Raw genomic sequence first — 22,167 nt, 5'->3', positions numbered from 1 at the left:
TATTCCCCGGGAAGAGAAATTTCCTACCCTCGGCCTCCATCTGCCATTGATTGCAAACTCAACCAATTCTCAATACATTCAACATTCCGGATGGGAGCCAAGCCGTTCCTTAAGGTGCGGTTTGGGGGTCATCTTAGTACGATTTTAATTTAAAAAATCAAAATCGAACGTATTTTAAGTTATCAGGAATTACTTTTAAGATGCGACCGTGTGTTTCCCCGAAAATAAGACAGGGTCTTAATTTCTTTTGATTCTCAAAATAAGCGAAATTGGCCTTATTTTGGGGGAAGTCTTATTATTTTTGAGGTGCAGGAGGCGGTGAGCGTGGTCACCTCATGGCTGCTGCTGTGTTGAAATATTTTTGGGGAGGGCTTATTTTCGGGAGGAGAGCTTATTTTAGCGCATGTTGGGCTTATTATCCGGGGAGGCCTTATTTTTGGGGAAACGGGGTACTCAAACAAATACATTGGTTTGAGAAGAGCAGTGAGGAGCCAGCATTCATGACCCATTTTCCATGAGAAAAACCTCCCTCCAGATGTGCTCCATTACAATTCTCATGCTTGTCTGGGAAAGCCTTGAAGTCCACCGTGCTTGGAGGACAAGGGACAAGTCTGAACATCTGGAAAGTTCCTCCCGATGTTCCTTCTGGAGTCTCCCGCAAAAATATTAATAATATCCATCGTTGCACAAAGGAAAACAACACAATGGAGATTTTTAGAACAAAGCCAAATGATTAACAAGCGATTTTCGGGTTTGGCCTTTTGATTGCGCAAAGTCAACAGCTGGAAGATGAGATTAAAAACCTTCCAAATCTTTAACCCACCCGTTTAATTATCTCACGGGCTGGTATCTTAAGCACCGCTCGGGCCAGGATTCCAAAACCTGCCGCTTTTATGTACACGGTTAGGAGGGGGAAATCTCCCCAAATTTGTCCAACTCTTGTGGTTCAAAGCTAGAGAGTTTGCTAGGAGTAAGCTACAAGGTCGTAACACTGAGCCAGAGGTTGGAAGTGATCATCTCAAACCATCTAGAGGGAGAACTAAAATGGGGAATCCTGCAGACACCAAAATTCAGAGAAGGAAAAAAAAGAAATAGCAGATAAAAGACTACAAAACTAGAATTCCTCAAATTGAGCCTAGGAGAAACGCAGTCTTCAAACGGGGATGATTCTGCAAAACCAGATTAAAAATACTTGAAAGAGGGCTGTAAAATATAGAGGGTTCTCTCTCCCACCCCCACCCCCACCCCGAAACAGACATGTAAATAACTTATTTAAAGTGTCTAGTTGCAAATGTTCTACGGATCCACGTCAAAAGGCAGTAAAAGCAGCTCTAAGTAGCCGGTTTTAAAGAAAGCCGATCGCCGATGGAGGTTAAAATCGGCATGAAAATCAGGGAACTTGAAATGGTTGGAGATCTCCGAAGTTGTAGCGGGTGGCTCCGTCCTCCAAGAAGCTGATTCCCCCCACCCGCAAAAAAAAAGAGATCTGAAGAAATGGATTCCATACGAAGACTACAATATTTCCAAATCGACATGCCGTACTTCAGGATTCAGTTTCTGAAATGGAATTAATTGTCTTTACTTGGCTTAAAAAGAAGATGGCACATTATTATTACTGAAGTTTTCAACACACACACACACACACACACACACACACACACAGTCCTTGACTTACAACAGTTCACTTAATGACCGGAAAAAGTGACTTATGACCATTTTTCACAATTACGCCCTTCCCAGCCATCCCCCTTTGTCAGTTGATTAAAATTCAGATGTTTGGCAACCGACTCACATATATGATGGGTTGCAAGTTCTCCGGATCACGTGATCCCCTTTTGCGACCTTCTCGCAAGCGAAGTCAAGGGGGAAGCCAGATTCACTTAACAACCGGGTGACTTAGCCTATCAGCTGCAGGGATTCACTTAACAACTGAGGCAGAAAAGGTGTTTAAATTTGGGGCAAAAGTCAGTTTACAAATGTCTCACTTAACAGAGAAATTTTGGGCTCAATTGTAGTCATGTCGAGGACTACCTCTGTGTGTGTGTGTGTGTGTGTGTGTGTGTGTGTGTGTAGAGAGAAAAAGAGGGAGAGAGAGAGGGAGAGAGAGAGAATACACACATACAAACACTTTTTATTATTCATCCCTTCATCTTCCTCCAAGGATTTCGCGGGAGCGCACATAATCCATGCCCAATTTATGCTGTACAAGATGTCCTCAATTTACAACAACAACCAAGCCCAAAATTTCTGTTGCTAAGCGAGACGACTGTTAAGTGAGTTTTGACCCCCCCTTTTTTGACCCTTTGCCACAGCTGCTAAGTGAATCCCTGCAGCTGTTGAAGTTCGTAATCCCAGTTGTTAAGTGAATCTGGCCGGGACAGAATAGCAATAGCAATAGCAGTTAGACTTATATACCGCTTCATGGGGCTTTCAGCCCTCTCTAAGCGGTTTACAGAGTCAGCATGTCGCCCCCAACAACAATCCGGGTCCTCATTTCACCCACCTCGGAAGGATGGAAGGCTGAGTCAACCTTGAGCCGGTGAGATTTGAACCGCCGAACTGCAGAACTGCAGTCAGCTGAAGTAGCCTGCAGTGCCGCGTTTAACCACTGCGCCACCTCGGCTCTTGCTAGTGAAGCCCCCACTGTAGCTCTGGGGATCAAAGGCAGGGGGTGGAGATGAACAGCTGTGGCAAGAGAACTATTTATCTCCCTGCCAGATTGACTTGTTAGCCTGTGGTGAGAGAGCCTCAGCCCTCAGATGGGAGAGTCAACAGCCCCAGGTCTGGAGGTGGCTGAGTCCAGTGCCTGGCGCGCAGATGCACAGAAGGCAGAGGAGAGGAGAGCAGTGGAAATCTATGGGTCGGTCCTTGGGACAGAAGAGCCATCACTGCTAGCGAAGCCCCATCCTAGCTCTGGGGATAAAAGGCAGGGGGCAGAGATGAATAGATGTGGCAGAGGAGAGGAGAGCAGTGGAAATCTATGGGCCGGTCCTTGGGATGGAAGAGCCACCGCTGCTAGCGAAGCCCCACTATAACTCTGGGGATAAAAGGCAGGGGGCAGAGATGAATAGATGTGGCAGAGGAGAGGAGAGCAGTGGAAATCTATGGGCCGGTCCTTGGGACAGAAGAGCCACCACTGCTAGTGAATCCCCACTCTAGCTCTGGGGATGAAAGGCAGGGGGCGGAGATGAGTAGATGAGGCAAACAACTATTCATCTCCCTGCCAGTCAGCTACTGTTAGTCTGCGGTGAGAGAGAAACTTTGCCGGGGCTGCCGGCGCTCCTAATAAAGGATTTTTTGAGTTCCCTTCAGAGGTTTTGCGGTGTTTGGGGAGCTGGGTCAGAAGAGCCATATCCTTTGTGCTGTGTTGCAGGAACTACGCAAGATAATTGTCCACAGGAGTCAAGGCAAAGCAAACTAGTTCAAAGCTGAACACCAATTAAAGGAAACGGAACACAAATGTTTCTTCTCCCAAAAGACGCTTGCTGTCTTCTTAGAGCCCCAGAGGCATGTTCCCCAGTCCAACGTGACTATCAAATTTAACATTTTATTCACTTGTACAACTGTTTGACCGGCCAGCTGCTACTACTTACCTTGAGGTCTTTTTCAAGCCGATCCACTTCTGCCCCCAAGGTGTCAATGATGTTTTCCCCGTGTTTAAGCATAAACGCCTCTAAATCTTCAAGAGTTTTCACCTGCTGGATCTCCTGCCATCAAATTAAAAACATAAAAGGGAGGGAAGGAAGGAAGGAAGAATAAAGAAGGAAGGAAGGAAAGAAAGAAAGAAAAAAGAGGGAAGAAAGGAAAGAAAGAAAGAATGAAAGAAAGAATGAAAGAAACAAAGAAAGGAGGGAGGGAGGGAGGGAGGGAGGGAGGGAAGAAAAAAGAAAGGAGGGAGGAAAGAAAAGGAAAGGAAAGAAAGAAAAAAGAAAAGGAGGGAAGAAAGGAAAGAAACAAAGCAACAAAGAAAGGAGGGAGGAAAAAAGAAAGGAAGGAAAGAAAGAAAGAAAGAAAAAAGAAAAGGAGGGAAGAAAGGAAAGAAACAAAGAAACAAAGAAAGGAGGGAGGAAAAAAGAAAGGAAAGAAAGAAAAAAGAAAAGGAGGGAAGAAAGGAAAGAAACAAAGAAACAAAGAAAGGAGGGAGGAAAAAAGAAAGGAGGGAAAGAAAGAAAAAGAGGAAAGAAAGGAAGGAAGGAAAGAAACAAAGAAAGGAGGGAGGGAAAAAGGAAGGAAGGAAAGAAAGAAAAAAGAAAAGGAGGAAAGAAAGGAAAGAAGGAAGGAAAGAAGAAAGAAGGAAAGAAAGAGAAACAAAGAAAGGAGGAAGGGAGGGAGGAAAGAAAAAAGAAAGGAGGAAAGAAAGAAAAGAAAGAAGGAAGGAAAGAAAGAAAAAAGAGGGAAGAAAGGAAAGGAAAGAAAGAAGGAAAGAAACAAAGAAAGGAAGGAGGGAGGAAGGAAGGAAGGAAAAATTATCTTCTGACAAATATCTTTTTCATTTCTTCCCTCTTTAAGTTACATCCCAGGCTTTCTCTCACCTGAGCTTACCAAAGTGAATATTTTAAAAAACTGATGGTAGGCTGGCGTGCCTACATACAAATCGGAGGGGGGGGGAATGCCATTGAGACGCTTAATCTGCAGAATTAACATTTGGAAGCCCAGGTATTTCCCCCCCCCCCCCCCGGCCCTGTGCTGAGCCAAGTGCCAAGATACAGTAACTGCACCTGAAGGAGACCAGGTTTTGTGGGAAGCAAGGCGTTGCCTTAACGTACTTGTAGCAGTTGCTCAATGTCTTGTTTTTCCAGGTAGGAGCGAGTGACCACCCGCCCATCGAAGTCCACCTCTGCTTTGAATCTCACTTTGTTCATCCCCATATCTGTAGCTTTGACGTCATGGATCGCTCTAAGGTAAATAGGAGGAAGTGGAAAAAAACAACAACAACCGGCCATTAGGAGTTTTTAACTCCCAAAAAATTAGAAAACATTGGCAGGAGGAGATTTCTCCCGTCTTCCTCTTCAAGGTTCCCTTCCGTGAAGCCCTTGATAGCAGTAGCAATAGCAATAGCAGTTAGACTTATATACCGCTTCATAGGGCTTTCCGCCCTCTCTAAGCGGTTTACAGAGTCAGCATATCGCCCCCAACAACAATCCGGGTCCTCATTTCACCCACCTCGGAAGGATGGAAGGCTGAGTCAACCTTGAACCGGTGAGATTTGAACCGCCGAACTGCAGATAGCAGTCAGCTGAAGTGGCCTGCAGTACTGTACCCTAACCACTGCGCCACCTCGGCTCCTCCTTGATGCTCTCTGGGCTAGGTGGTTTTCTTGCAGATGTTTCGCGACCCAGCTAGGTAACGTCATCCGTATTTGTATTTGTGTTTTATTATTTGTATGCCGCCCTTCTCCGGGAGGACTCATGGCAGCGAACAATTCAAGGGGGGAAAAAAGGGGGAACATAAAAGACAAAATACAAATAATAAAAGTAGACAACAGTCGCACAACCATACATGTCGAGAGGGGAGGGAACTCATCACCCCCAGGCCTGCTGGCAAAGCCAGGTTTTGACGGCTTTTCGGAAGGCCTGGAGAGAGGTGAGGGTCCGAATCCCTGCGGGGAGTTCATTCCAGAGGGCCGGAGCTGCCACAGAGAAGGCCCTCCCCCGGGTAATAGCCAGGTGGCATTGGCTGGTAGATGGCACCCGGAGGAGGCCAACCCTGTGAGATCTAATGGGTCTGTGGGAGGTAATCCGTGCTAGGAAGGAGTGGGATTTGCCAAGTAAAAAAGGAAACCAATACCTCCTCGCCAAGAATCAACACCCAGATGAGCTTAATAACAAAATTAATGCTAGACCAACGATCGAGAAGTAAGCAATGCCTCAATTAAAGGAACTACCAAATCAAACAAATAATAAACAATAGCCTAATCCAGGAACCATCCCATACACACTGACTGACTGGGCAAGTACATAAACAAAGAGCAAATCCTACTCCCTTCTAGCACTGATGATGTGACCTAGTTGGGTCTTGAAACACCTGCGAGAAAACAGATCAGCTCAGAGAGCACCAAGGTTCCCCCACACACACCGATCAACCCTGGGTGAGGGAAGATTTTCTTAGTAATCTCCCTTCCACATTTTCAACGCCCTGCTCCAATCTTCTATTTCTGGTCTATTAGAGCCAATTGGGGTCACACAGGTCTCTTACCGCACAACAGCATCACATTCCAATAACTCGGTCAACTTCTGAAGACGGTCGGGCTGGATGGATCTGCCCAGGAGGGCTTCTGTGTTAGTGTAGATGAGGAATGCCGAGACAACTCCCAGCAGAGTGCCCACGCCCAGAGAACCCAGACTGTCATAGTAGGGGTTGCCTAGAAGAAGAAGAAGAAGGGGGGAAAAGTCATCCGATGAATATCACAAGTGGACGTTCTGTTTTCGCATCCTTCTGTTGGGAGATGCAAGCGACGGCATCTCGGGTTCTTCCTTAAAAAAAAAAAAAAAAAGCCTATCCAGGGTGGGGAAGTGACACCGGCTTAAAGAGTGTGCCGTTTTAAGGAGGAATGCGTTGATTTATTATTTATTAAATCCCTCACATCCCGGACACTAACTGTTTTCAGTTTCTCCCGAGATGCTGCTGTAGGGAATTGCACGGAAAAACAGCCAGGCAAACAAACACAAGGCCCTCCTGCCCGTAAAATCACTCTGTTATACAACACATTCTCACAACACTGTCTTATGACCTGACGTGTCAAACCACCTTTGCCTGAAGTTGTGCAGGGTTTCCTGCCTAAGCAGGGGGCTGGACTAGAAGACCTCCAAGGTCCCTTCCAACTCTGTTATTCTATTCTATGCTATGCTATGCTTTTATTTCTATTCTATTCTATTCTATCAGCTATTTCTTTTCTATTCCCTATTTGATTCTAATTCTATTCTATTCATTCCCTATTCTATTCTATTCTTTCTATTTCTATTCTATTCCCTATTTGATTCTAATTCTATTCTATTCATTCCCTATTCAATTCTATTATTTCTATTTCTATTCCCTATTCTATTCCCTATTTCTTTTCTATTCCCTATTTGATTCTAATTCTATTCTATTCATTCTCTATTCAATTCTATTATTTCTATTTCTATTCCCTATTTTATTCCCTATTTCTTTTCTATTGCCTATTTGATTCTAATTCTTCTATTCATTCCCTATTCTGTTCTATTCTTTCTATTTCTATTGTATTCTTTCTATTGCTATTCTATTCTATTCCCTATTTCTTTTCTATTCCCTATTTCTTTTCTATTCCCTATTTGATTCTAATTCTATTCTATTCATTCCCTATTCTATTATTTCTATTTCCATTCCTTATTCTATTCCCTATTTGATTCTAATTCTATTCTATTCATTCCCTATTCAATTCTATTATTTCTATTTCTATTCCCTATTTCTTTTCTATTTTCTATTTCTTATTTTCTTTTCTATCCAATATTCACCTAGTAGGACTGCATTACTTATTATCCTCCTCATCTCTCTTATTACTTATGTCCTTAGATTCTCACAACTATAACTTCTGGTTGTATCTCATGATTTATGCGGATTGCTCTTGTTTAGTGTCCTATTGTGATTTATGCCGATTGCTCTTGTTTAGTGTCCTATTGTGATTTATGCGGATTGCTCTTGTTTAGTATCCTATGACGATCAGTGACTGTTGCATCTAATAATTTATGGTGATTGCATTTTATGATTATGATCATGATTTATCATTTTGTTGCTTGTATGTACATCAAGAGCTTCTGCACTGGAGACACATTCCTTGTGTGTGTGTGTGTGTGTCCAATCACACATGGCCAATAAAGAATTCTATATTCTATTTATTCAGCTGTCTGACTAGACTGGATTAAGCAAGGGAGGGAATCCGCTTTGTGACGCTCGAAACACTACTGAGAATGTGGGTGGATTTATCACGCATATGTAAATTCTGGATTTACTAATTAAAAAGGGTTGTTAATTATTTGGGAGGCGATAGTCATATTTGTGACTGCTGCAAAGAAGATCAGAAGTAAGTTCTTCTAAATATTTGTCTTTTTCTTTCTCCTGTTTTCTTCTTTCCTGGATTTCCAGTGTTTCTCATCCCCCCCCCTTTTTAATACCTTTTTCTTTCTTTTAATATTTTCCTTATGTTTCTGTAGCTTTTAATCCTGTATAAACTCTTTCTCACTAAATCTATATATTAAAAAACAGCTCTGTGTGTGTGTGTGTGTCTGTGTGTGTGTGTGTGTGTTTGTGTTCCAGCATAATTCTGTAACGCCTTGAGCAATTTCAACCAAACTTGGTACACAGATGACTTACTCTCTGGAAACAAATACTGTGGTGGTAACACACCCCTAACACCCCTTGGGGTGTGTGTTCTGTTAATATACAGCCTGTTGTGCCTTAAAATGATTCTACTGTACTGCCATAAAATGTCTTCTACTGTGCAGTGCAGTGGAGTTGCCATGGGAATGGCTTCACAGTACTTCCACAAGGGGGCTCCCTCTGGTAAGGGGGAAAATCCAACATTAGAAATTATGTTTGGTCAATTTCCCCCTATAAATAAATACCCAGGAAACACCAGGATTATCGGCTAGTATAAAACAGAAAGTATAATTGATTCTGCTAACTTTAGAAAATTATTCCCGCTTTACCACCATATAAGAAAATCCCGCCTGGCTTTTGCCTATCGCTCTTCACATAACACAAGGGCTCTCACCTGTTAGGGAAGTCAGCCCCATACAGGTAGCAGCTAGCGTCACGCCAAGAACTGCCGCCGTGTCTTCTAACAGCACAACGTTTGTGCTGGGATCACACGCCTGAATAACTGAACATTAAAAAGAAATTAGCACACCGATACAATTCCAGAGAGGTGGTATACAAATAGATTTTAACTGTCATCCTAATCCTTTCCTTCTTTGCGATACAGCTAGTCCTCGACCACAATTGAGCCCAAATTTTTTGTTGCTTATTGAAACCTATTTGTGAAGCTGAGTTCTGCCCCCGTTTTTACGACCTTTCTTGCCACCGTTGTTAAGTGAATCCCTGCAGCTGATAAAATTAGCAAGGCAGGTGTTCAGTGAATCGGGGCTCTCCCGTTGAAACTGCTCGTCGGAAGGTTGCAAAAGGGGGCGACGTGAGCAACGGTCGTAAGTATGAACCAGCTGCCAAGCGCATCTGAATTTTGATCACAGAGGCAGGGGGGTGCTACAAAGGTTGCAACTGCGGAAAATGGCCCTTAGTCGCAATTTGGACAGTTACTAAATAAACCATTGTAACTTGAGGACTACCTATACCTAAATTATTAAGTTATTATAAAGGGAAAGGTTCTTCTTGCATATATGTGCTAGTCGTTCCTGACTCTAGGGGGCAGCGCTCATCTCTATTTCAAAGCCGAAGAGCCAGCGTTGTCAGAAGACGTCTCTGTGGTCATGTGGCCGCCATGACTCAACGCCGAAGGCGCACGGAACAATGTTCCCTTCCCACCAAAGGTGGTTCCTATTTTTCTACTTGCATTTTTACGTGCTTTCGAACTGCTAGGTTGGCAGAAGCTGGGACAAGCCACGGGAGCTCACTCCTAGGGATTCGAACCACCGAACCTGCCAACCTTTCTGATCGACAAGCTCAGCGTCTTAGCCCCTGAGCCATCATGTCCCTCTAAGAGTTATTAAAGCGCATTTTAAAAAAAAGAATGTGGCTGAGCCAATTCCTGGAGTATTAAAATCTACCTACCATACTGATAGAAGGTAAGTCCTTTGCTTCGAGCGCTCCTTCGGATTTCGTTGATGGCTACCAGGAGAGTAGCTGCAACAGGATCAACACAATTATTTCATTAAACAAGACGATGGGAAAAACCGTCTCCCAGTCCCACCTACGCAGCTCTTTTAATTTTTTGGTAAAAGAATCTAGAAAAGCTATCACTTGAAAATGAGACGGGAACCGTGAAACAATTTCAATATTGTGTTTGCATTGTAAGCCGCCCAGAGTCGCTGGGATCAGTGAGATGGGAGGCGTAAAAGTTTAACAACTAAAAGAAAAACGAAGAATTCTAAGGATTTTCCTCGGTATCGTTTTTCCCTCTGGTGGCACTTAAAGATTTGGGATTTCTCTAATCGGCCAATTCCATTTTGGCTTCCCGAATGATTTCCCTCACAGCTTAAAACCTGGGGGGAAAAGGGGGTCAGTTCAGATGATCTCACAAGCCAGAACCAACTGAACATAAAATCCGGGATGGCAAAGCTTTGGGGCCCTGAGAGATACTGAAATTCCTGAGCTTTCATGGACTTCCTTCACACCTTCAGCTCTTTCTTTTCTAGAAATCCACTGGGGTCTCTTTCTGGCCAACTGATAATTAACCAGGATCCAATCTGAGTTGGTCACCAGAGATTTAGTCTTTCAAGGATTTCTGCCGGAGCTCATTTTCAGGGAATGGTCTGGTCGCCAACGGAGCTGGCAGCAGAGTTGGACAGTGAGGAGGTTGGGGAGAAGCATGGGCCAGTCGTGGAGTCTGGGGGAGGCTCAGACAAGGGTTGGAGGCAGAGAGGGGGCCAGGACCATCTGGCAGTTCTCAGCTGCCTTCAGAGCTAGACAGCAGTGAGTCAGAAGAACAGCTGGAGCCTGTTCCCAGTGTGCGCATGCGCAGAGCTGCCAGAAGAAAAGAACAGCTCAGAAATCAGGGTCGACTTGGGAGTAAAGCCACAGGTGGAAGGGGATTGGCCCCTCCCATAGGACATAAAAGGAAGACCGAAAGGGGAGGGGGCTTTTGCAGGAAACAATTCGTTCGGTCGTCAGATTGGTTTCAGGAGTGTGAAGATTTGTCCCTGAATCTCAGAGACTCTGTGCCAAAGTCTTTCCTTGCACAGCACCTCATTTGGGAAAATATTCCCATGGCAGCTTTCCAAGCTAGATAAGGTCTGTGGTCATAAATCCACCTTTGAAAGACTGTTTGCCAGGCATTGGCTGAAGGTGAATTGGAGGAATTCATATTTGTTTAATAAAAGGGGGTTTGTTGGGACCAGGACTCTGCCTCGGGCTTTTTGGGGAAGCCTCGGTCAGAACAGGAACTTCTCTCTTAGCAAAGGGCTGTTTGGGGTGTGGTATTTATACCGTGCCTGTTGTGTGTGTGTTTATTTTTAAATTGCTAATTAGGGTGGCGATAGTTGGCAATTAAGTCAATAATCAACCAGCTTGCGAGAAAAGTGATCATGTAAGAGATAACGGGAATATAGTCCGATACTGTGTAATCTTTTTAATATTGTTTTTTTTTTTAATTTGTAGGTATTACAGAACAGTATTCTGACAGATTAGAAAGCTCACATCCGTAAAGGACTTAATTTGTTTAAAAAACTATTGCATGCTTGTAAGGTTCAACATTTTTGTCTGTTAGGTAACGTACCTCCTTCCGACACCAAAGAGCCTGCTAAAATACAGTAAGCCTGAAAGAAACAGATAGGAGAAAGAAAAAGAGAAATTAATTTAGAATAATAATAATAATAATAATAAGAAGAAGAACAAAAACAAGAACAAGAACAAGAAGAACAAGAACAAGAACAATACAACAATAATTAAAATAATAACAATAATCTGAAATAAGCCATACCAATAACTATCTGTATCTTGAGATGAGATCAAATCCTTTCTAAATATTTTTGCATTGTGGTCAGTAAGCTTCAGTCATCTAAACTTTAGATGTCTTTAGATTTTAAAGAGACACTCTGCTCTCCATCTTAAAGTAATAATTATTCCCCCAAATATTGTAATAGAGCAAGAAAGGTTTCCTCGTTCTATGGTGGCTTGATTTGGACTGCAAATGAATGAATGAATGAATGTGTTTGTTCATCGGCTTGTCTGCCTATCCTATCATCTCTCATTATCATTTGAATGTCTGTCTGTCTGTTCATCTATCCATCCATCCATATCGTATCCTCATTATCATTTGAATGGGTGTGTCCGTCTAATCTATCTATCATCTATTTCTCTATCATCTACCTGTCATCTATCTCTATCTATGTGTCTGTTGTCTGTCTACTGTGTTTTCCCCAAAAATAAGACAGGGTCTTATTTTCTTTTGACAATTCTCCATAGACATCCAGCTAAAACAATGTTTCAAGGCAAACGTACCCAAAGAAGGGATTCTATCGGCTGAGGATTGAGTAACCCTATAATCCCGTGATACCACGAGAGACCGGCCCCCATCATGAAAATGCCAACGCCGCTAATCAGGGAGGCGATGTAGCGCATGTTTGTGAAGCCATACCTGGAAGGAGAGGAGGAGGGAAACCATCACTGTGATTAGCAAAGGGAAAACGGAAATGTCAGAGAGCGGAAGGCAGCACAAGTGATAACGAGTTTGGAAATAAATTTGGAGTGAACGAGGGGTACCCCGTCAAAAGCCAATTCAGATGAAGGAAATGCAATAATAAAAAAAGCAATAGCATTTAACTCGCCAAGCTTTTTACAGAGTCGGCCTCTTGCGCTCCACAAACAATCCGGGTCCTCGTTTTAACGACCTCAGAAGGATGGAAGGCTGAGTCGACCTTGAGCCGGTCAGGTTCGAACTGCTGGCAGTGGGCAGAGACAGCCTGCAATTCTGCATTGTAACCAATGCGCCACCGCAGCTCATATGCATTTTGCTCCTTATTAATGCAATTTTACACCCAGCAATTTCCCTAATCCTGTTTTATCTTAAATCAGGATGAGGGTGAGGGTGAGAAGGAGGAGGAGGAAGAGGAGGAAGAAGAAGGGGAGGAGGAGGGGGAGGAGAAGGAAGGAGGAGGAGAAGAAGAGAAGAAAAAGGAGAGGGGAGGAGGAGAAGAAGAAGAGGAAGGAGGAGGAGGAGGGAAGGAAGGAGGAGGGGAGGAGAACAGGAAGAAGAAGAGGAATAAGAAGAAGAGGAGAAGGAAGAAGAAGGAGAAGAGGAGGAAGAAGAGGAGGAAGGAGGAGGAGAAGAAGAAATAATTTCAATTCTCATCCAAGGATTAGTTCCACCCCCATTTGCACTCTGATATGGGGGACCCTGAGGGCACAGATAAACCCCCAAGTTCCTCAAAAGCTGTCAGGAAGAATACTAACTGCAAAGAAATACGATCCTTCCAAAATCCCCCCTTCCAAATCATCCTTCCATCCTGCCCTCCCCATCCTGCAAGAACCGATGAAGCTTCTTTTGGACGAGAAGCGAAATGTCTCCTTCTTCTACCTCAACTATGACCAGATGACTAAAGATCTCCACAGACATTTTAAAAAAGTAACTATGATTGTAAGGAGAACAATCATAAGGAGAAGTGGGTGCTTGCCACATATTGATATTTCTCAACTTCTGACGGCTTTAAGACATGTGGCCTTTAGCTGAGGTCTATGGGGCTGAAAACTGTCAAGAATAAGAAATTATGCCAGGGATTGTCTTAAAGCACCAAGAACTCTCAACTTTATTTTCCCAAACTGTTAAGTTACAGTATTTTTGGAGTATAAGACGCACCCCCCCCTAAAAGAGGGTGAAAATTTGAGTGTGCCTTATATACTGACTGTAGCTCCGCCAGCCCCAGCAATTTGCCTCCTTGCAGCAAACAGCGAACGGCCAGTTTCAGTTTCAGCACAGCCTGATTAGCACAAGGAAAAAAATTCTGATTCTGCCTCCCAGCAATTTGCCTCCTTGCAGCAAACAGCAAACGGCCTATTTCAGCTTCAGCACAGCCTGATTGGCACAAGCAGCTGATTGTCGGTTGGATCGGCCTCCCGACCATCAGCTGTTTCAGACTTCAGGGATTGCCATAGCCTATTGCCGACTCGGGGCGCCCCATTTTTGTCCTCTGCACACCCCATTTTCCACCCATTCCGATCCCCGCCGCCTGGAATAGGCGGAAAATGGGGTCTGCGGAGGCCAAAAATGGGACGCTGAGGCCGAAAATAGGGCGCGCCAAGGCGGCAATAGGCAATGGCAATCCCTGCAGCCTGAAACAGCTGATAGTTGGGAGGCTGATCCAACCAACAATCAGCTGCTTGTGCTAATCAGGCTGTGCCGAAGATGAAACTGAAACAGGCTGTTTGCTGCAAGGAGGCAAATTGCTGGGAGGCAGAATTATTTTTTCTTGTTTTCCTACCCAAAAGCTAGATGCGTCTTATACTTCGGAGCATCTTATACTCTGGAAAATACGGTATTTCACTGAATCTGAGCTTCGGCTAAAATGTCCAAAACAGAAGAAAAGATATGGGCAATTGTTGTTGTTTTTTTCTTTCGAACAAAACAGAAAATTTCAGAACAAGAGGAAAAAGAAAAGGGTTCAAAATCCTTACGGGTGGCTTTCGTCAGGTATCCTCACCGACTGGCTAATCCCCAACGCGAGCAAGGCCTGTATGTGGGGAGGGGGGGGAAGGGGGGAGAGAGACCCCCATGTGATTCAGCATCTTGAATTTCAGTTCGTCGCCAACAAAAATGGGACAATTCGATTATTTAATTTTAGAAGGTTTCACCTTGCATTAAAGTCTTATCAATTTTTTTCCATCGTGGAAATGCTTTAATAACTTTAATAATTTAGGTACAGGTAGTCCTCAACTTACAACATTTCATTTAGTCACCATTCAAAGTTACAACAGGACTGAAAAAAAGTGACTTACGGCCGTTTTTCACAGTTACGGCCTTTGCAGCATCCCAATGGTCGTGGTTTCAGAATTCAGACGATTGGCAACGGGTTCATACTTATGGCTGTTGCTATGTCGCAAGGTCACAAGATCCGCTTTTGCGACCTTCAGACAAGCAAAGTCGATGGGGAACCCAGATTCACTTAACAACCGGGTTACTGATGTATCAACGGCAGTCATTCACTTAACAACTGTAAGAAAAGTCGTAAAACGGGGCAAAACTCACTTAACAACAGAGGTTTTGAGCTCAATTGGGTTTGTAAGTCGAGGACTGCCTGTAACTTCAGCGTACCTTATTTTGAAAAACGATCAGAAAGTCCAAAAAACAAAAAGCATCAAATGACCATAAGATTGGGGATAAGAATGTCAAGTTAGCCGCCATATCACAAGACTTTGATCTCCTAAAATTACACACTTCCTGTCACTTCCCCAACCCCAATGAAACTCAGAGGCAAATCTCGAGACAGCATATTTGTTGCTTAGAAATACAATAAAAATACAGCCAATCCTCAGCTTACGGCCACAATTAAGCCCAAAATTTCCATTGTTAAGCGGGAGGGGGTTAACGTGAATTACGACCTTTCTTGCCACACCTGTGAAGCGAAATCGCTGCAGATGTTAAATTAGTAACACGATCGCTAACTGCACCTGGCTTCTCCGTGGATTTTACTTCTCAGGAGGTCGCAAGAGGGGATCGCGTCACACAGACACACGTGCGACCGTCATAAATACGAGTCAGTTGCCAAGCATCTGAATTTTGATCACGTGACCATAGAGATGCTGTGACGATTGTAAGTGTGGGAAAAAATGTCTTTTTTTCAGTGTCGTCGTAACTTTGAGCAGTCGCTAAATTGGACAGTTGTAAGTTGTGGACTACCATATTTTTTCGAAGTATAAGACGCACCTTTTCCCCCCACTAAAAGAAGGTGAAAATTTGGGTGCGTCTTATACACTGAATGTAGCCCCACCGACCTTTGGCCTCTGCCTCCCAGCAATTTGCCTCCTTGCAGCAAACGTGGAAAAAGCACATCAATTTTAACAGCCTCTGCCCAAGTATAGTCAGAAATGTAACACTACAGAGTGTATATCGTCTGCACTGTTTGCTGTTTGTTGCAAGGAGGCAAATTGCTGGGAGGCAGAAGCAGATTTTTTTCACCTTGTTTTCCTCCCCAAAAGCTAGGTGCGTCTTATACTTCGGAGCGTCTTAATACTCCAAAAAATACGGTACCTGTGTATCACAGGAGATAGAATAGAGCTGCGGTCGAAAGGTACAATTTTATCTTTGGCGGATCCTCGCAAATGATCCCTCCATGTTTAGCAACGTATAAAGTTGCCTCCCACATTGGAGGGCCGGTCATGCTGAGCTCGGCTGGCGTTAAAATGAAACACCCAGAAACCCTGATCGTCGTGATGATGATAGCAATAGCAGTTAGACTTATATACCGCTTCATAGGGCTTTCAGCCCTCTCTAAGCGGTTTACAGAGTTGGTATATTGCCCCCAACAATCCGGGTCCTCATTTCACCCACCTCGGAAGGATGGAAGGCTGAGTCAACCTTGAGCCGATGAGATTTGAACCGCCGAGCTGCAGAACTAGCAGTCAGCTGAAGTGGCCTGCAGTACTGCACCCTAACCACTGCACCACCTCGGCTCATGATGATGAGGGTCCCTTAAGTGGGACGTGATGAAACATCTGCGGGGAAAACCCGCCAAGCCGAGACTCCCGCGTTCAACCCTGAGCCGCAGGTAATCCCCTTCTGTGGTGTTGTGAAGTCCAACGCGACAGCAAATCAACCGCACGCTGCATCGCGTCAACTCCATGAGGACCACCGAACGGCAAACTTGGCTACTTACTTGATTGCAAGTATCTGCTAAGGAATGTATGGCTTCGGAGAACATGCTGGCAGAGCCCGTATACACCCAGGCAAGGAGTTTGAAGAAAAAATTCAAGCCGTTTCTGTCGGAGGGGGAAGAGACACTATTGTCACAAGGAGGTAACGACAGACTCACAATTTATTTATTTTGGCTGGGAGACTCCACAAAGTTTAAATACGCAATGACACCCTTTGTTCTGACCGAGGCTTCCCCAGCGGCACGAAGACGAGTCCTCGTCCCGATAAACCCCTTTTATTTAATTTAGAGTGAATTCCACTCCAGCAAAGTCTTTCTTCTCCCACAGTCTTTCAAGAGAGTTCACAATTACCGGCCTTTCTCAGGCTTGGAGAGCAGCCAGGCTGAGATCTTTCAGAGGCTGGAATACTTGGCAAGAATGCAGGAATGAACTGATTGTCTCCTGCAAACTCCACTCCCTCTTTTATTCCCTCTGGGAGGGGCCATTCATCGTCCACCTGTGGACTTCCTCCCAAGTCGACCCCTGTTCTTTAGCTGTTCCCTTTGTCTGGCAACTCTGCGCATGCGCACACTGGGAATAGGCTGTTCATCTGCTTCATTGATGTCTGCCTCCAAAGGCAGCTGATAACTATCAGATAGCCTTGGCCCCCACTCTGCCTCCGACACAGAGCCCTCTTCTGAGCCTTCCCCAGACTCCAGAACTGGCCCATGTTCCTTCCCAACCTCCTCACTGTCCGAATCTACTGCAAGCTCCATTGATGTACTACAACACCTTTGCTCTTGGATTGACAAATGATTAATGAAATTAGCGAGCTCCCTAAGATATTCACAAAGCCAGGCATTGGGGGGAGGAGGAAGACAAGTGTTGGAACTACCAAAATGTCGAAGTCTCCAGGGCACAGGAGAAAGCCTCCGAGTCACAGGAATTCAAAATATACGGCAGCTTTCACCTTCCCACTACTGTTCAAATCCCCTTCTGTTTCCCTTTCAAATTATCCATGTTTGGCACTGTGGTTTGCACCAACCGGATCTGGGCAGCATTGTGACCACGTGTGGGAAACAGCAAAAGTGCAGGTGAGAAGGGAACAGAAAATAGACTAGCCAGCAATTGTTCCTGCTTTCCAAAAAGCCTTGTTTTGAGAAGCTGGAAATCTTCTATCTTCCCTGGAACTTTCTCTGATTTGTAAGGCGGATTTAGTTTGGATTAAATCCTGAAAGCACTGTCTTAAATAACAACCTGTAAACAATGCAATAATGGTCCAATAATTTGCGGGGGGGGGGAATATTTTAATTAGGATAGCGCTGGAAGGGACCTTGGAGGTCTTCTAGTCCAACCCCCTGCTCAAGCAGGAGACTCTGGCCTATACCGCCTCAGACAAGAGACTGGTCCTTTTAGTTACATAAAAATTGCCTTAAGTTCTTACCACTTGCTTCCAGAAGTTGTGGGTGCCCCAACACTGGAGGTTTTTAGGAAGAGATTGGACTGAAAGGGTGTAGGGCCTGAGCGGAGGGTTGGACTAGAAGACCTCCAAGGTCCCTCCCAACTGCCATTCCACAGTTTAATATTCCGACTCAGCCAACCTTTTAAGCTTTCCTTTCTAAACTAAAATTCCCATTTCGGATGCAGCAATATTACGCGATATATGACAACACAATAAGACAGCATTGAGCTGCGTCAGATTAAGCCTTGCAGCGTCTATGTTCAAGAGGCATGCACACCTGAAGGAGGAAAAGGAAAAAAAGAAAACTTACATGCAAATAGCGACCATCACCACTTTTCCTGGTCCGCTCAGAAACACAGCTGAGGCACGGGAACGTGGCTGAATTAAAGACAGAAGCATGCAGTTTAAGACAAGCTACACGCTTCCCTGTATGTGTTTCACTAACAATGCAACGGCTTTACAAATACGATTTTGGGTTAAAGTGTACGATCGAGCGTACGTTGATTAGTGCTTAGAACCGTTATGGAGAACCTATGGCACTCGTGCCACGGATGGCACTTTGAGCCATAATTGCTGGCACGCCGGCCGTGCGCATAAGAAAAAGGTTCACCATCACTGGCTTAGAATAAAATCAATCAGATCTATACCTGAAAATAATGGTTCTGGACACTGAGTAGTTCTTTTTTTACGAGAAATAAGATTTTCTACTCAAAGGGATCCCGGCAACTCAACCAAGCAATGGGCCATTTTTCACAAAAACGGAGGCGTTTCTGCATTCCCCCAACCCTGCTAAAACCTGGGGGCCGTGGAGGACAAGAACTTTTTTTTCTTACTTCCCTCTTCTAAATCTTGGTATGTCTTATACACCGGTGCATCTTACAGTCCGAAAAATATGGTATATCAACAATTGCCCTTAAAAAATAGGCCATGCATAGGCTTTTACAATCAAAGTTAAAAAATATTTTCACCTTAGTTTCTCCTTGGAAATTTCGGTATTCTCTCAACAACTTCTGACTTCTAAATAATTCTGTAAAAAGAACAGAGGAAGATGGATGAAATAATAATCTTGATAGCAGTAACAACTGTAGCTATGGTCAAGAAAACTGGAAATCAAAGTATTTATTGATCTGAAAAGTGACTGCTATTAAAGATATTTAAAGCTTAAATATCTTTAATAAAGAAGAGCCAAGCATTCGTGTGACATAATTCTACAGATCTTATAATGCTTACATAATCAAATCCCCTCTATCCACCTCTGTGCAATTTTCAATTTATCGTTATAAGAGTAAACCTTATATCAAGACAGTTGTCATGATGACTGATTTTAATATTGCCTAATACAGCTAATGGCAGAAAGTGAAGAGGAACTAAAGAGCCTCTTGATGCTGGTGAAGGGGGAGAGTGTAAAGGTTGGCTTGAAACTCAACATTAAGAAAACTAAGATCATGGCATCTGGCCCTCTCAATCCCTGGCAAATAGATGGGGAAGAAATGGAGGTGGTGACAGATTTTATTTTCCTGGGCTCCAAGATCACTGCAGATGGGGACGGCAGCCAAGAAATCAAAAGATTTCTTGCTCCTGGGGAGGAAAACGATGGCAAATCTAGACAGCATCCTAAAAAGCAGAGACATCACTCTGCCAACAAAAGGGCATGTAGTCAAGGCTGTGGTTTTCCCAGTTGCAATGGATAGCTTTGGAAGTTGGACCATAAGGAAGGCTGAGAGCCAAAGAATGGAGGCCTTTGAACTCTGGGGCTGGAGAAGACTCCTGCATTGAGTCCCTTGGACTGCAAGGCCATCCAACTGGTCAGTTCTAGAGGAGATCCACCCTGACTGCTCTTTAGAAGGCCAGATCCTGAAGAGGAAACTCAAAGACTTTGGCCACCTGATGAGAAGGAAGAAGGACTCCCTGGAGAAGAGCCTCAGGTTGGGAATGATGGAGGGCAGAAGAAGAAGAAGGGGACGGCAGAGAAGGAGGTGGCTGGATGGAGTCACTGAAGCAGTCAGCGTGAGCTTCAAGGGACTCCAGAGGATGGGAGAGGACAGGAAGGCCTGGAGGAACTTTCTCCATGGAGTCGTGATGGGTCGGACACGACTTCGCAACTAACAACAATACGGCTAAACATCCATAACTGAAAGCTTTCCTTCCTTGAGTGGCAGCTACGTGTCCTCTTCTTTACAGTCCCTTTTTAACTTTTTGACCCAGGAGAACATAGCTTGCAATCCTTCAGATGCAGCCAGACCAAGGCAGAATATAAAAGAGAATTATTATTTATACAGGTAGTCCTCAACATAGCAATAGTTTCTTTATTGACCCTTCTAAGTTACAACAGTAAAAAAAAAAGGGGGGGGGGCTAAGCTCCTTTTTCACACTTACGACCTTTGCACCTCCCCATGGTTACGTGATCAAAATTCAAATGCTTGGCAATCAGTTCGTTATTTATGATGGTTGCAGTGTCCTGGGATTACACGGTCCCCTTTTGTGACCATCTGACAAGCAGTCAATTGGGGTGCCGGATTCACTTAACAACCGTGCAGCGATTCGCTTAACAACTGTGGCCAGAAAGTTCGTAAAATGAGGCAAAACTGACTTAACACACGTCTCGCTTAGTAAGGGCTCAGTTACGGTCGTTAAGTCAAGGAGTACCTAGGACTTGGATACAACCCAGCTGATTTCTAAAAGGCTTGTCGTCAATGAAATGGAATACAAATTCGGACTAGTCAATAATGACCTAATATCATCTCAAACCCAAATCAACCCAGCCTCCTCCTCCTCTTCTTTTAATGATGCCATAATCCCTTGTTTACTGACCGGATGCCCTTCCCTGTCACCAGTGTGGAGTTTTGTTCGGCAGATATATTCTCATTGTGCCCAGAGAGATAAATATCTGCCTCTACCTGGGATCGAACTCACAGCCTCCCGATTATAAGGCACCTCTAGGCCACCGCACCCCTCATTAACCCAGCCTCCCTTGCTTCTCATTAAATCTACTTCCAGAAGATCATAGGAGCTGAAACAGAGCTAGTTAAAGACTGTATGATTAAATGGGCTCAAAAGTTGAAGAACCAATAATGTTGGATACATGGGAGAAGATAATGGGTGAGAAATGTAAAATTTACACAGGCCCAAAGCCTGACAGATCATCATAGGAGCCACAGACAAAAACGCAATTGAATTAAATACGCCACTGGCTCTCCCGAAGCAATCAAAATTGCGAAGCGCTTCCGGAAGCGTGCTTTACACTTACTTTCCATGTATTCCCTTTCAGCCTCTATGCGTCTTTTCCTCTCTCGAGCGAGAGCTTCGGGGCTTCCCCAGACTTCTATAGACCTGTTTTACAAAGCGGGGGGGGGGGGGAAGACAAGAGATCTGAAGACAACGCTTTTGACTATGAAAAAAGGGGGTGAATATGGGGCGTGCCCTCTGGAAGGTGGAATGTAGATGGATGCAGGACATTTTGCCTGAGCTAACAAAATAGGATGTTAACCAGTGGTGGGACGCTGCCAGTTTAACCACCACCAGTTTGGTGAGCTCACGCTTTGCGCGAGTGCTTCGCGCGGAAATCGAAGCATTTAGATGCTCAGCTGCTTACCTTCCAAGTAAGTCAGCAACGGTAAGTAAAGCAGCTGAGGGGGGGAGGGAATCAGCTGTGCTGAGTGATTGAGATGAGCAGGAAACAAAGAAGAGGACAGATCAGGGGCGGATACGCGAGGCCAGCTGATCGTGGGATCTAAACGGTGCGCTCAAACCGGTCCAAATCGCTGAGTATCACCTGTGATATTAACTAGGCTAAGCTTAGGAAAGGAGGGGGAGGAACCTGCTGATTCTGAAAGAGGTTTTTACTCTTCCTGAATCAAGCTCACATTAGGATTCAAGCAGGCTTCCTCCAACGTGCTGCTACGCGGATGACTTGAATGGTAGGTTTGCCGCTCTTATTGCAATTTATCTGGATCACAGCAGATTTAACACAATTAAACCTTCCACATTTCCCCTTTTAATATCTTCATCAACACAGCAAGGATCAATGAGAAAGGAGGCACAATGTGTTGTGTCACAGCATGAGCCGCGCTGTCTCTTTTAAGTGCGCCATGTTTGGGGAAAAAAAAGAGAAATACGAAAAGCGTCGTTTATGTCGTTTAGTCGAAATGTTTTGGCAATGCTTTTATTCCCTACTATTTTTAAGATTCTTCTCTAATCTGGTGATTGGTTAGATGGTAGGAAAAACAGCAGGG

At 44.3% G+C, this 22,167-nt stretch overlaps 1 protein-coding gene across 1 annotated transcript in view; it reads right to left on the bottom strand.

Moving 5' to 3' along the window:
• Positions 1 to 375: 375 nt before the first annotated feature.
• SLC30A9 (solute carrier family 30 member 9) overlaps positions 376 to 22,167 on the bottom strand; it is a 31,565-nt gene continuing 9,773 nt past the window's right edge. Inside the window, exons 6-18 of the mRNA XM_032224572.1 lie at positions 21,183 to 21,265; positions 18,904 to 18,962; positions 18,246 to 18,313; positions 16,497 to 16,599; positions 14,299 to 14,354; positions 12,130 to 12,265; positions 11,405 to 11,444; positions 9,742 to 9,813; positions 8,729 to 8,836; positions 6,196 to 6,361; positions 4,767 to 4,896; positions 3,594 to 3,707; positions 376 to 1,557 (exon numbers count right to left, since the gene is read on the bottom strand). Of these exons, the coding sequence (XP_032080463.1) occupies positions 1,513 to 1,557; positions 3,594 to 3,707; positions 4,767 to 4,896; positions 6,196 to 6,361; positions 8,729 to 8,836; positions 9,742 to 9,813; positions 11,405 to 11,444; positions 12,130 to 12,265; positions 14,299 to 14,354; positions 16,497 to 16,599; positions 18,246 to 18,313; positions 18,904 to 18,962; positions 21,183 to 21,265 (1,180 nt within the window). The 3' untranslated portion in view covers positions 376 to 1,512. The remainder of the gene's footprint in view (positions 1,558 to 3,593; positions 3,708 to 4,766; positions 4,897 to 6,195; positions 6,362 to 8,728; positions 8,837 to 9,741; positions 9,814 to 11,404; positions 11,445 to 12,129; positions 12,266 to 14,298; positions 14,355 to 16,496; positions 16,600 to 18,245; positions 18,314 to 18,903; positions 18,963 to 21,182; positions 21,266 to 22,167) is intronic.

This window comes from Thamnophis elegans, chromosome 9 (genome assembly GCF_009769535.1).
Source record: "Thamnophis elegans isolate rThaEle1 chromosome 9, rThaEle1.pri, whole genome shotgun sequence".
Classification (NCBI taxonomy): domain Eukaryota; kingdom Metazoa; phylum Chordata; class Lepidosauria; order Squamata; family Colubridae; genus Thamnophis; species Thamnophis elegans.
The sequence above is the reverse complement of the archived record's forward strand: the minus strand, read 5'-3'. Positions and strand labels throughout refer to the sequence as shown.